The sequence below is a fragment of the Epinephelus lanceolatus genome, chromosome 2 (genome assembly GCF_041903045.1).
Source record: "Epinephelus lanceolatus isolate andai-2023 chromosome 2, ASM4190304v1, whole genome shotgun sequence".
NCBI lineage: Eukaryota > Metazoa > Chordata > Actinopteri > Perciformes > Serranidae > Epinephelus > Epinephelus lanceolatus.
The window spans coordinates 12,481,311-12,496,534 of record NC_135735.1 but is presented as its reverse complement, the minus strand read 5'-3'; the positions used below and the strand labels follow the sequence as shown (position 1 = coordinate 12,496,534).

At 40.5% G+C, this 15,224-nt stretch overlaps 1 protein-coding gene across 3 annotated transcripts in view; it reads left to right on the top strand.

Annotated features, from left to right (window-relative positions):
* Positions 1–2,595: 2,595 nt before the first annotated feature.
* The window catches only part of gramd2aa (GRAM domain containing 2Aa), a 46,010-nt gene continuing 33,381 nt past the window's right edge, over positions 2,596–15,224 (top strand). The window contains exon 1 of one of the 3 annotated variants that reach the window (XM_033627044.2): positions 2,596–2,869. In XM_033627044.2, the coding sequence (XP_033482935.2) occupies positions 2,730–2,869 (140 nt within the window). In that variant the 5' untranslated portion in view covers positions 2,596–2,729. Of the gene's footprint in view, positions 2,870–7,127; positions 7,375–15,224 lie in introns of those variants that run through there. The other 2 variants (XM_033627062.2, XM_033627053.2) reach the window with 2 other exon arrangements.

Sequence of the window (15,224 nt, the reverse complement as noted above, 5' to 3'; positions counted from 1 at the left end):
CCATTGATAAAGCAAGAAATCCCACTAATTAACCCTGATAAGGCACACCTGTGAAGTGGAAACCATTTCAGGTGACTACCTCTTGAAGCTCATGGAGAGAATGCCAAGAGTGTGCAAAGCAGTAATCAGAGCAAAGGGTGGCTATTTTGAAGAAACTAGAATATAAAACATGTTTTCAGTTATTTCCCCTTTTTTTGTTAAGTACATAACTCCACATGTGTTCATTCATAGTTTTGATGCCTTCAGTGAGAATCTACAATGTAAATAGTCATGAAAATAAAGAAAACGCATTGAATGAGAAGGTGTGTCCAAACTTTTGGCCTGTACTGTATATACAGTAATTTTAAACTGAATGTCTTTTATGCTTTGGACTGTTGATCAGATACATTAAGCAATTTCAAGATCACATTAAAGGTCCAGTGTGAAGGATGTAGGGGGATAGACATGGATTATAATATAACAAGTGTGTTTTCATTGGTGTATAATCACCTGAAAATAAGAATTGTTTTTGTTACCTTAAAATAAGCCAATTTTTATGTCCATAGGGAGTGAGTTCTCGTCTACAGAGATTGCCATGTTCCTACAGTAGCTCAGAACAGACAAACCAAACACTGGCTCCAAATAAGGCCTTTCACATTTCAATGTTGGGTACCGTTGTTAGCAGCCTCTCTGCAATGAGCAGCATCAGAGAAACATTGGCTCTCAGAAACAAACTTCCTGAATGTCTGAATCTTGATATCAGAGAAAATAGATCGGCACACGTCCACAGGTGCTGTGCTGCTGATGAGCCAAACACTGTAGGAGAAACAGATTTGTAACTTGAAACTGCTTTATTCAGTATTTTTACTGGTTTTAATGGCACAACACACGTCCTCTCCTTCAGGTTTACTTAAAATGCTCGCGTAAGTATTCAAGCTTTTCTCCTTATCTTGGTCTTCTACTTAAGGAATCCCTTAAAGTCAAAGAAGCTGCTCCTTTTGGAAAATTCTGATCGTCACATGATCTGTTGGGCGACCACCACTGGTTGTGTATAGAGGTGTGTCTCCTTATCTTGTTCATGTCTGGTGAAGGGCTGGTGCCCCAAACGTCACATGTGGTTAAAATTTCCAAAAGGAACAGTTTCTGGTGTGTGTACCTGTTTTTGTAGTTAAACCACTGCAGAAAAGACGAAAGGTATCACAAGCTTGAGCCCGAGCAAACAAATGGTTATCATGGAAACTGGAGTATTTTACCACTGTCAAATCTTTCAATGCAGTAAATGACATTTTTACTTAACTAAGGCAACATTCTCATGGATTCTGTGCTACACCCTTAAAGAAATGACCACTTTAGAATGAAAATACAGACAGTACTTACTTACCGTCATGCCGACAAGAAGTCCAGTGTAGTTTTTTAATCCACAAAACTCATTCGGGGTATCAGAGGATAACAACTAGCCGGATTTTTCCATACACTTGAAGTGCATGGAACCCAAGTCCAAAATCATTTTGAAAATGTAATAAAACTCCGCTACTGCATTTCAAAAACGTCAGAACGGCTAGTCCGTTGTAATCCAAGTGCCCTGAATTGACTTTAAAAGACGTAATTTACTCCACTTTTATAGCATCATTTCTCACCATGGTCAGTCAACTCGCGCGAGACTCAAACGTTCAGAGACATTCTTGTTCTCGAGTCTCGTGAGTTGACTGACCACAGTGAGAAATTATGCTATAAAAGTGGAGTAAATTATGTCTGGATGGACGAGCCGTTCTGATGTTTTTGAAATGCATTAGCAGCGTTTTATTACATTTTCAAAATGATTTTGGACGTGGGTTCCATGCACTTCAAGTGTATGGAAAAACCCGGCTAGCTGTTATCCTCCAATACCCCGAACAAGTTTTGTGGATTAAAAAACTACACTGGACTTCTTGTCCGTATTTTCATTCTAAAGTTGTCATTTCCTTTAAGTCCCTCAGCTTAGGAAAAATTCAGTGTTAGGTGTCATACTAAAGGCTCTAGATCTGACCTCTGTGGGTAATTCAGCTCCTGGTTAAAAACCTCCTGAGCAATTCTAACCAGGAGAAGTTTCAGCTGGTTGAAATGTGCAGTCCTCACCACTAGATGGCACTAAACCCCCCTGACTCTTACACACTTGACCTTTAAGCTCTGTAAAACGTGGAGAGCATTTTTCACCAACTAATGACAATTTAAGAGAGTGAACAGTTATGATAATAGACACATAAAATCAGATGGTCATTAGGTTGTAACCCCCGCAGTGTGTTGGACCAGCTGTCACATCACTTTAACACTGTATAAACTTTATCTGCGCCGGCTGTGGCATCGACTCCCATCAGTCAGTTAGGATATTTTTAACTGCCCCTAATGCTCCTGAACTGAGAGTGCGCTCTGTGCATTAGCATAATGCAACATCAGTGACAGGGAGCGATTACGCTGGGGATGATTTTGTTGAGTGTAAATGTGAAATCTGATTATCCTCCATGCTCTCAGCTCGGCAGAGGGAGGAGGAGGAGGAGGAGGAGGGCCAGAGAGAGAGAGGGAGAGAGGGGGAGAGCTTCAGAGGGAAGGAGGGGTTAAGATAGCAATGTGCTGAGCCAATGGCTTTTTGCACAGAGCAGCTGGCTGGCATCAGGACAGGACAGGACAGGCCGCTCAGAGGAAGGATACCTTGAGGACGGACGGCGCTTCTCCGCTCGCTGTAGGACGCTGAGGGTGACTTCCAGGAGGTGTTCATGGGATGCACTATCTACGCAGCCAGCCCTAAGGCCCTGCCCGCCGACGAGGCCCCCGGCCAGGACAGATACTACCAGCTCCCCCAATACCGCCACCCTCATGGTAACTGCAGTCAGAGGATAGCAGCCAGCAGAGCCAGGTCAGTCACACAGGAAGTACTCTGAGTGTTTGGCGTGCTCGTCTCCAGTTACACTGACAAGGTGAAGACGGGTGAAAGCAAGTGACGCTTAGTTAATGGCCCTGAACCAATCACAGAGGAGGAGATGTGGAGAGTGAGAGGGAGGTTTAAACTGGGACAAATGGGATGTAGGTGGAGAAGAGACTTTAACATCAGGAGGACGTCCTGCATGATTTTTCTTTTTACACTCAGTGTATCTAGTAAAACAGGATTTGAAATAGAAATTAGAAAAAATTAAACGTACATAAATATAAATAAGAGAGATAAATCCATCGTAAAGCATTTCAGGGTATTTGATCATGATTTTCCAGACTTCTTTTATTCTAATTATCATACTGCTTTTTGTTGCACCTGCAGTTTGGACACAGGAGATTCACCCACGACTGTAACTGCTTAAAAAGCACAACGTTTGTGATTCACAGCTGACAGATGTTGCTAACAGGCATTGTGAACCTAAAACGATACACCTTTGTAACAGTGTTTGGATTGTAATTAAGTTGCACAACAGTTTATTCTCATTAGACGAGGGGTTAGAATATTTTCCCAGCACTGTGTACATCCTGAGTAGAACAGCCTTTATACGGACAGCTCCTGTGTTTTATCCTGACAGCCTGAACTCTCTTTAACATGAGTGTTTGAAAGTGGCTCCACTTATTAATGAATGTTTGAGTCTGTGCTGAGAGAGGATGGACTCGTAGTACTCACACTGCAGAGAGGAGTGCAGCTGGATGTCTTTATACATTTTTATTTTTTTCAGGTAAAAATTTTAAAACTTGTGTTTAAAAGTACGATGCATTCTTGTAAATTAAACCACAAAGCAGTATATTACTGTAAAACTTCAATTAAAAGCCTAGTCGCAGTGAAACGCCCAGTCCCTTCTACTCGGGTGGCTGTGGCTCAGGAGGTAGAGCGGGTTGTCCTCTAATTAGAAGATTGGTGGTTTGATTCCCAGCTCCTCAGCATGTCAAAGCATCCTTGAGCAAGACATGTGTGTAAAAGGGTGAATGTGAGTCATAGTGTAGCGCTTTGAGTGGTCAGAAGACTAGAAGGCGCTGTACAAGTGCAGTCCGTTTACTTAACTGTTTCCATTTTCTGCTACTTCTACTCCACTACATTGATTTGATAGCTTCAATTACTTTGCAAATTCACATTAACAACACAAAATATAATAAACAAATATGTTAAAATGAATTATTACAGATTAAGATGAGACTTTATTGATCGCTGGGGGGAATTAACAAACCAGCGGTATATAAAGAAATTAAAATTAGCCCCTCCCTTTCACATTAATGCATCAGTAATTCCATCCAATAATATAATATAAATTATTCTGAAACAGGCCATTCTGTATGAGTACTTTTGGTACTTTAAAAGTATATTTTGATGCAAATACTCAGGGGGAGAATGTAGTTCAGTAAATCTATTCAACAACTGTATTTAAGTACACATCTGACATATTTGTACTTCGAGTATTTTCATTTTCTGCTACTTTAAAGGCTCATTTTACTCCTCTACATTTATGTCTCGCTTATAGTTACTTAAAGGCGCCACAGGTATGAATGTGGCCAAAACAGTTACTGCACTCAAATTCAAAATACTGCTGCGAGTCGTGTCTGCCCCCCGTTCGAGCAAGTCTGGCTTCTCTGCTGCTAACGCTGCTGCCGGGATACAGCAGAGGAGGAGCCAGCTGCTAATGCTATGTACCGGGACACTGCTAACGCTGCTTGCCGTGCTGCTAACGTTTGTTTCTCAAAAAAATCAGTCGGGTCGATGACCCACGTGCACATGGGCTACAATGTATGATCGAAAATGAGTAACAGTTGAAGGTATTCGAAATGTCGATCTCCATCTAGCTATGATGCTAGTTAGCCAACTTTGGCTAAAGCTTACCTGTCGAGGAGAAGAGTAGCCACTTCGACATCCGATTTCAAATTCTTCTCCGCTTTCAACCGTCTCCACCGTTCAAAAGCATCTCATATAGACCCTCACTTTGCCTCAAATTTTGTCTTGGCGTTTTTGGGAATCATAACGAGGTCGTTTGGGTTTAGTCGCACTGTCAGCCATTGTAGCTCAGTCATAACCCAGATGCTGAGACTCTACTGACTGCGTGACTGGTAGACGGCGGTGGGTGGCGCAACAGGCCAAAACACAAATTCAAAACATAGACATGATTTGCAGACTGTAAATTTTTTTTTTTTAATGCGAATATTCTGGCTGTACTATTGTTGTCTGTGAGATCAGTATGTTATATGAACATTATTCCTTAGTCTCTGTGACATATTAGGAGGATTTTATGACTATTTGCTTTAGATTTCTTACATATAGCTTCTTTAAGATAAACACATGCTATGCTTAAATGGTTGGATCCAGTACTGTATTACTCATTTATCCTGTAGTATAGAAAGTGTAAGAGATAAGAGAAACTCTATTTCCATTCAGGACACTGTATTTCCCTGGACCCCGGTGGAAAACTACAGACTAAAACACGAGAAGCAAGGAATCTAAAATCTGCTCCACATTGACAAACTATTACCTTAAAGGAAAAGTTCACCCCAAAAAGTAAAAATACATACTCTTCCTCTTACCTGTAGCGCTATTTATCAGTCTAAATTATTTTGCTGTGTGTTGCAGAGTGTTGGAGATATCGGCTGTAGAGATGTCTGCCTTCTCTCCAATATAATGGAACTAGATGTCACTCAGCTTGCGGTGCTCAAAGCACCAAAAACTACATTTGAAAAACTCAATATCAATGTCTCTTTGCAGAAATCACGACCTGGTTACTCAAGATAATCCACAGACCTTGTTGTGAGCAGTTTCATGTAGGAACTATTTTCTCTCGGCTGAAGTACACCCATGAAGGGGTGTGCCATACCATCTTGTTCATGATAATACTAGTATATTTTTCAATATCATAGGAAAAATTCATATCGTGACAATCACAATATTTCTACTTGTTGACATAATGACTGTTACCCATGGTAACGACGAGCATGGCTGAAAGCGAAAGTATTACCAACTCTGTGGTGGTTCCAAAAAGAGGAGCAGCTTCAGCACTGTGGAATAAACTGTGGTGTCCTGAATGTTTTATGAACAGCCCCGGACTTCTCAGACTCTTAGTGAGTTACAGCTCTGAGGGAACTCATTCAGCGGCTCCTCTGGCAGCAGCACAGCGTCTCTCCCTCTCCTCTCTCGCCATTTGTCACAAATCTTTGGTAATGTAAACCTACGTGACGCTCTAGGATCGACATAAAAACCCAACACATATGCAGCGTGATGATTAGAGGAGAAATGGCAGAGCATAAAGGTCCAGGTGGAAAAAAACAACTCAATCACTTAGGATTTTACTAAAAGAAGTAAATCACCTGTTGATTTATATATATAGATCCCAGGGGACATTTTTTGTACTTGGGAGCTGTTTAAATGTGTCATTTGTGGTAGATTTTATTTAGTTCAACTATTAATATTGTATACAGAATCTGAATCTCACTCTGAGTTACTTGTTGTTCACACACTAAAGAAATGAGATCATGTTTGTTTAGTTTTTACTGAATACTGTAAAACTATATCACTTATTTTGTTGCAATTCTATTTTCTTAAATTAATAACCTACATATATATTTTACTAATTTGTAAAATACGCTAAAATATCATTGGCCTATATTATTTTAGGGCCATATCGCCCACCCCTACTTCTAGTTCCATGATATTGGAGAGAAGGGTCTCCCTCACCCTGTAACTCACACCAAAACAGTTTATTCTGATAAATAGCCCTACAAGTGAGAGGGAACGTATGTATTTTTGATTTGGGTGAGTTGTCACCTTTTAAAATGCTCTTATAGGCTATTTCTTAGTGATAAATAGAATAATATAATATTCTATGATAGGCTTTAGGGAGCCTTTCTGCATTGTGAATATTTTAGATATTTTAAGTACTTTTTGTTGGTAATATTTTGGTACTTTTAGTTCAGTTACAGATCTGAATATTTCTTCCACTGCTGTTTATAGTTGTATAAAACAGGTCCTGATGGGAGCACAGCTCAGCACACATGACTTCACTATTTAAAAATTAAACTACAGAAGCCATGGCAGTCATTTTTGTTTCTCTCAGTCTGCAGATGTAATTAATGAGCAGTGCTGAAGTTATTCTGAGCGTCTGTGGGAACAAAGTAGCCGTCGGTTAATCCCCTGGCAGTGAGTAAACACACACACTGGGCTGTAGGTAAGCTCAACCCACCTCACACAGGAGGACACACACCGCTGAGGAGGTCACAGCTCCGTCAACACCACACGCTCCTCCAGCTTCACTGATTTGTCTCGACCTCAGACCGGACTGTTTTTGACAGTTTTTTGTTTCTAAAGAACTCAAAATGGTTTAAATAAGAAATGAAGCTCAGACCGGAGGAGTTTGGCGGAGCTACAAGGCGACAACACGGCGGGAAAAGTCGCGGCGGTTTGTGAAGCTACAGGTAGGAGTAACGGGAAGATTTCAAAATAAAAGCATCGGCGACCAGCCGTGGACGTTAGCCGACATAATAACAAGATAAAAATGAAGATATGGCTTTGATTAGGGGCTGTGATGCCTTGTGTTATATTTAAACTAAATGCTAGCATGTTTTGGGCTCACACTGGCGTCGTGAACGTAGTAAGTCCTCTCATTTGTGAGTTAATGTTAATTTTTACAAAAATAAAACCGTGTAGCTTTTCCCGTTAACATTTTTTTCTGATATAAATCATCAGGTATTTACCCTTTTGCACTTTATACTCTATTTATCCTAAAAGTTAATCATTTCCGGTTTTATTTTGAAGAATTGCTTCACTTCCGCATTGTAACCTGACTTCTCTACGAGTTTAACAAGCGCTTCTGCTTCTAATAATAAAAGGCAACGTTTATTAAAAAAGATAAGTATTATGTATCAATATAGGCCTATTTTATTATTCAAAGAATAAAAATAAGTGTACAGTCATATATTTAAAGTCGTTATTTCAAGCGGAAAATGTGCCAATATTGCTGTTTGACAGTCATAACAATACTAGGTCTGCAGCTCACATCTGTCTGTGTTATGTTACTTGAACTAAAAGTGTTGTAGGTACCTGCTACTGCCCAATAGAAGTGTTATTATACTGGGGAAAAATAGACAAATGATTTTGTGTTTGGTCTCTTGAAACACCCAACAGAAATTCCAATCCTCCATGAAATCCCCTTTGAGTTTCACACTAAACAGTAATTATTGTGCTCCATGTAGACCTGAGGAAGAAGAACATTGGGATCCCTGTGCTGTCTCAAAAGCACACTCCTGTCATCAAAGGCTGTTTTGAGGTGCTTGCACAATGGGGAGGTTATTTCAGGAGGTCTCAAGCAGTGCAGGGAGCAGAGTCCAAAGGCTGTGCTGCCTCTGCTGCAGTTTCATAGACTTAATGTCTCTGAAATACCAGAGGACCAAATTAAGTCACTGTGAAACAATAGGGGAAAAAAAATCCAGGCTGTACGGGAACAGAAGAAAATGATAGTCATAAGTGATGCAGCAAAGTTCTGGCAAAAAGCCTGACTGTAGTCAGTGTCATCACTTCCTTTTTCGCGTTTATTCTGGATTTCCTTATTTACTGTAAGCACACTCTTACGTGTCTAAGTTTTAACCCACACACACGAGGGGAACCTCCCATGTGGGCTGCCCCTGAGACTGCAGACAACTTTAATTTTCTTCTAATAATAAGACAAACCCACCTCTGACTTTTCAGACAAATTAAACCTCTGCTCCTTCACACCCTGTAAACAAAGCAGACCACAATGCTTATAAAGCTGTGTGCCTGCTGTCTTGCTTGAGGAGTCTCCTCACTTGACACAAAACAAGTTCTGCATCAGTAAGTGTATTTTTTTATGTCATTTCACACACAGTACTTGGCAAATCTTGGGAAAGCCATTAGCTGACACCTCCTCACTGGAACAGTGCTGCAGGGAAATGAGCAGAGAGAGTGCAGTGATTCTTAAGCAACCATCCTGGTGGCTAGCAACCTTAACAAGATTACAGTTTATTGGATTGGAGGACGTCTTGTGACCGCACAAAGTGTTTGTCTCCTGGGACTAAAAAAGACACGGAGGAGGACTGGAGGTGAGGTGGAGGCCCTTCAATTAACATTCACGGTAAAAAGATCCAGCAGAAGAGCAGGAGGGAGGCAGTTCATTGATTCAATGTAAAATCGCTGTTAACTGGTTTGTTTTGGGAAACTATGGCAGTGCTAACATGGTGTGTCATATACGTGTGTGTGTTTTGTCTTGGGGAAACTGCAGTGTTTCTATAAGGCAGGTTTAAAGCGTGTGTCCAGAGTGTGTTTGGACTGTTTAGATTAGCTGCTGCTGCAAAACAGGTTAACATTCCTGTTTATTTAGACAGAGTCAGGCTCTACGTTTTTCCACATCACTCCACCTCTCCTGCTGCAGTGGCTCTCTGTTTCAGCTCACTGGTGTTAACGGCTCACCTCCCAGCTACAGTCAAACCATACATAACCATACAACCACTGGCCATCCAGCCAGGCTGTGGGCAACTCCAAAAACTATTAACTATGTGGCAATTTGTTAGTGATAATTCGAATAATTGTAACTGTGTTCAGATTGGAAGATACAGTATTAACTGACATGATAAGGGCCCTGCTTTATTATCTAAAGTTTAGACAGTGTGTCAAATTTAGTTTGCAGGAGCGCCTTGGAGCTCATGTGATATAACTGCAAAATCCTGAGTCTGATTCCAGCGTTGCAGGTTATACCCCCCTCTCTTTCCCCTTTGTCCTCTGTAAAATGGGAAATATATATATATATCTTTAAAAAATCTAGTTTGCAGACTTGCAGTTTGTAAAATTATTTTGTGATTGAGCAAACTTGTTCCTGTTACTATTCCCAGAACAAGAAACACTGTGAGCAGATGCTGAGGCAGCCCTGTCTCCTAAATATTCTGTTTATATTTGAAACAGCAAGTACGTTTTATAGCAACGTAATGCATAGCGAATAAAATTTTCTAACATAATGAGGAACTGTTGCTAATTAATGTACATGGCAAGTCACAAAAATGTCAGCAAAATGTTCACTGACAACATATTCCATTTGTTTTCTCCCACCATAGACAATCTCACAACACAAAATCCACTCATAGTGGCTACAGCATTACTTTTTATTACCTTTTTTATTAACATTTAACCAAAATCACGACATTTCCCTAACCCTTAACCAAAGTACTTTTATTGCCTAATCCCGAGACAGGAGTCTGTGTATGAGCCCAGGGTTCTTGTGTTAAGGTCCTGGACTTCATACCCCCACCATCCTCCCTGACCACCTCCTTGCGAAGCCTACATGGTACATGAATGTAGTGTTTTGTTACCTGAAAGAAACGTTGTCTCTGAACATAATCCAGGCAGTGATTACACTGTCACAACAACATAATCAAGAAAGCAGCTTGGTAATATACAAATGTAATTTCTAGGAGACAGGGTAGGCTGACGAATGCGAGGTTATTAGGGGTGCCCATCGCTACCTGGACCCTGTGGTTGCTCATTTCGGTCCAGACTACCTAAGTTCCGCTGGATGAAACCCATTTATTAAGATTATAGCGAGACCTCACTGATGTCTCCATTCCTAAAACATACTATATGTATATATATCATCGCTTTGAACAAAATGCCAAGTGAATGTATTGCTATCTAATGTAGATCCCCTAACAGGGCTAAATCCGTGAGAAACAGTGGATTTTATGTCACTATCTTGCCATTTTCTATTTATGAAGGTTGTCTGTCCAGCCACATACATTCCTTTCCTATAGGGACCCTGTGGGTTAGATATTGTAGAAAGCAAGACTTTGAAATAATGACTTTTAGAGACATTGGCACTGAGTGTAATCCAGGGTTTTGCAGAATCATCCAGAGCTGATGTTCTTGTCTGGCTGTAGGGTTAGATCTGATCTCTACACTCAGAGAACTGTGGTTACATTTGTAACTTTTAAACCTTTACATTGCCAAGAAGGAAGCAGAGTTTGTGCTGAACAGTTTGCTAAATGATTCAGTATCCAATAGGATCGACCTGTAAATGTGGTTATTCATCCATTACTATTGTGGGTGGGTCATCAGGTTGCTTCTTGATGGGTTTTGTTTTTTTGCAGCATGGCATTAATCATAATGCACAAACATCTCACTGTTTATTTACCTTATAAACTGGTCAGTCTGGTATACTCTGTCTCAGCCTGGCTCTCCTGGTCAACCTGAACAATACAACTTAAATGACATTTTCAAATGCAGACAATAACATACTGACAGAGAGGAAATCACAGTTTGTAATGCCTGTTATTTTGATTATTTGTTTAATTCCACTTCCCAGAAATAATAAAACTGAAGCTTGAAACACCTCCAAGGCTGAAAAAGATTTCCTTTCATATAATGTTTATCCCAGGATTGTTTGTTTCAATGACTGTGACCAGGGTCGGTATGTGTTTCATAAGTTTATTTCGCTGCAAGCAAACATTTTGGGAATGAGGTCACTAAAGAGCCATCCAAAGTCTGCTGCCTATGCTGTCGGACGCAGTGGGCACAGTGTGGTGTCAGAGAATTCCCAGCTGTCAGGTAAAGGGTCATGAAGTCATAAGGTTTTAAACTAAAAATAAGGTGACTTCTGTCAAAGTTGCACGTCTGCAAGGGTCAAAATGAACCAATGACGCTGTCTGGAGGGCAGGAAATTAATCGTATGTTTATGAAAATGGGCAGCAATTACATAAAAATATGAATCACAGTTTTCTCTTACATGTTATAAGACATGCTACTGGTCATTGAACAGCAAAGCTTCCTGTGTGTAACTAGGAAAAAGGATGTAGAGGCAGAACAGTGACGTTGCACAAAATACCTCTGCTTTCACTAAATTTAAGAAATTGTTGACTTTGTAATTCTCTAGGAAAACCATTATACAAAGGTAAATCCAACCCACTTACCAAGATTTTCTGTTGTTGATGTTTTAATTTGCAACAGTTGACCAATTTCACAGAATTCCTTGGTTGAATTATGTCAGAATACATCTTAGTTATTTTGTGTAAATTGGTTTCTTCCTAGAATAAACCTTTGTTTAAATATTGTCCATCCTCTCAGCTACTGATCCAGAGAATTTGATTCAACTACTCCATTTCCTTGCAAAGAATAGCTGAGCACAACTTCAAGCAGCCCCTTTGAACATTGTTTCCGAGTTAACTCAAACACCAGTTTGCCCCGAGGCCCACCTCTGGGATCAGATACCCCTCCTGAATCCCTTAACCTTAGGCTTAAGGTGAAAAGACCCCACAAACCCTTTCCTTATCTGTTACCACAGGCCCTTAACTTCCCATTCAACCCTCTGTGATCACAGATGACCAGTCAGATATAAAACCCAGGACCAGGAAGCTTTTGCTGTTTGAACAGGTCAGTGGCTGACGTGGAGCTTCTGGCCAATTAGAGATAATACAGTGGAAACTACATGCAGGAGCTTATTTCCATTAGCACCTGTAATTATATCAGGGCAGGTGGTAACGACTTCCTCTCTCCCAAAGGAAATCATGGCACAGGGCAGGTGGGGGTTGATGTGTAGATGAGAGGGAGAAACATATAATAGATTGTTTTCAGTACTTCTACTGTTTTATGGCAATACTGCAAAATGTTGAATGGATAAAACCAGCCTGTTCTAACATTAATTAATAAAAGCAAAGGATAACAGTTGAAATAAATAAAAGTAATGATTTAGTGACTTAAACATTGCAATATCCATTTTTATTAACAGCTTTTCTTATACTGTTGCATGAAGCTACATGCAAACGTAGTGAAACATGTAATCTCAGTTGCTGATGTTGATAATTTCTCCCTGATTTAGGATCATATTCCCGCTGGGACATGTCAAGATCTAAGATGTGTTTAGAGGATTTTATAGGTGATTTTTCAAGGTAGAAAGTGATCCTATTCTCCATTATGGTTATATCCCCACTCTAAGTATGCTGCTCATGTACATGGAGCTACATGCTAATGTCAGGGAAACATGTAGCCTAATCTTGGTTGCTGGTGTTGTAAATTTCTCCCCACCTCAGATCACAATCCTGCTGAAACGCACAAATCTGGTTTTGTTTTGATGCTTTTGTTGGTGATATTTGAAGAGCCACTATTTTCTGTCATCTCTCAGCTGCAATGGCGGTGAGGATACTCAGTGGGGCACGAAGCAGAAATGGTTCAACTGCCATGTATAAAATTACCCCGATGGCACTGCGCGGCCCATTGAGCAGGCGCACTGCAGACTTGCAGACTGCCAGCCGAATGGCTAAGGTCCAGCTTAGTGCTCTGCTAACTTGAATGGGAATAAAATGATTTAATCTTGCGGCTCTTCCAGACTTTCCAAATGTTATCAGACCAAATGGATCAAATCCTGATAGTGAAACGATTCATTTCATGGGGGTTGTGATGCTCAAAAAAATCTATCCACTGATTTGCAGACGTCTCTTGCCATGTATGTCAATAAGAAAAAGTCTTTTTGGGCCTCAGGACATCATGTAACGGACTCCAGAAATTGCAGTACCACAATATGGCCACTATGAAAATTTGCTTCAGAGCTCGGCGCACTGCTTTGGAGCCTGGAAAAGATGCAGAGAAGCTGAAGACCCTCAAGACCAATCAGAGCAAGCTAGGCTTTTTCGGGAGGGGGGCTTAAAGAGACCAGTGCTAAAATGGAGCCTTTTTAAGTCCTGTTTATACGACAACGATTTCAACTGAAAACGGTAAACTTTAGTTGTGTTTTTGCCCGATCGGTTACACGACAGCGGCGTTTTGGGTGCCTGAAAATGCAACGTTTTGAAAACAGGTTCCCGAGTGCAATTTTTTGGAAATGTCAGCGTCTCTGTTGTCATGTAAACTTGCAATATGCAGTTCCTCTGAAAACGGAGACTTTTCACACATGTGCATTACGGTTCCAGTCACTAGGCATGCGCGAGAAAGTCGAGCGTCAATGCCGAGCTCTGTTTGTGCTGCTCACCCTGTTGATTTGAAGTGAAGTGTAGATCTGTTACTGTAGCAACTCCACCTCGTCGTCCATCCAGACAAAGTTGTCTGTGCATGCTTTCGCCATTGTGTCTTCTTTGTTTTGGTTTCTAATCACCGCGTTGTAGAGGAAGGCACTTCAGCGCAGGCGCATGGCGTGTTTTTACACTGTTTTTACACACAATTTACACTGCCACCCATTGGCCTAGCGTGCATACTACAGCGTTTCCAGTAGATTTTGCGGCTCTGTGTGAACGGGGATCGTTTCAATATAGTTGTCATATAAACACAGAAGTTTTTTAAAACGCAAAGGACAGACTTTTCCGTTTTTAGAGAAACCGTTGTCGTCTAAACAGGGCCTTAGACTGAGGGTGAATACAGATGTTCCAGCACAGACAGTATGATTAACATAAAGTGTTTAAAGCATGTACACGTTTCTAGTAGAAACCTTCATACAAATATCAACCTAAAAATGGGCATCATATGTTCTCTTTAAATAACATCCAGTTTAAAACACTTTTGAAACATGATAGACAGTGTTTGTTAAGGGCTACCTGAGCTCATCCTAATAGACTGTGAGGATACGTCAGACAAAAAAGGTTCGGTAGACTTCCACTGTGGTCTTATTGTAGATTGAGACTGCAGCTTGTTCTCAGTGAAGCCATTTGCTGCCACCCATTTCAAAGTATGCAAAACAACTTTAACAAGCTTTTTAAAATGACATGAGCCACAAAATTCATCACAATTAACATGAAGCTAATTTGGCTCTCTCAGAATTTCATTTGAATTATTCTTTAGTGTTTTTAATGTTAGTGTGTGTTTCACACTTTGCTCCTCTTATTGTCAGTCACCACCCAATGGGAGAAATCTTTGAAAACGTCTCACCTTAACACAGTTTCTGCGAATTTTCTGTTTCTTCTTCCTGGTATGTGTAATAGTTCATTTCGAGACACATTTGGTGCTGAAAAGTTTTCAAGTGTGAGGTATATTTTAAAAAATGTTTGAGTCAGCTTGCGTCAGTACATCGGGTCAGCCATCTGCACAACCTCTGAGGTGCTCTATTTCTTTGTACACATCTGGGTGAGAGCACACACTGACCCCATTTACACAAGCAAGAGAACACAGCTTTATTTCTGCTGAGTAGAGATTATTAATGTAGTGTAAACCAGCAGATTCAGACTTTGAATGTTACATCACAGCTGTGTTGATTTTGAAAGACAGAGTCCACTTGTTTGCCCCATAAACTTTTTTTTTTTTTGGGTCTTTGAAACCAAACGTGGAGCGAAAAACAAACATCCTT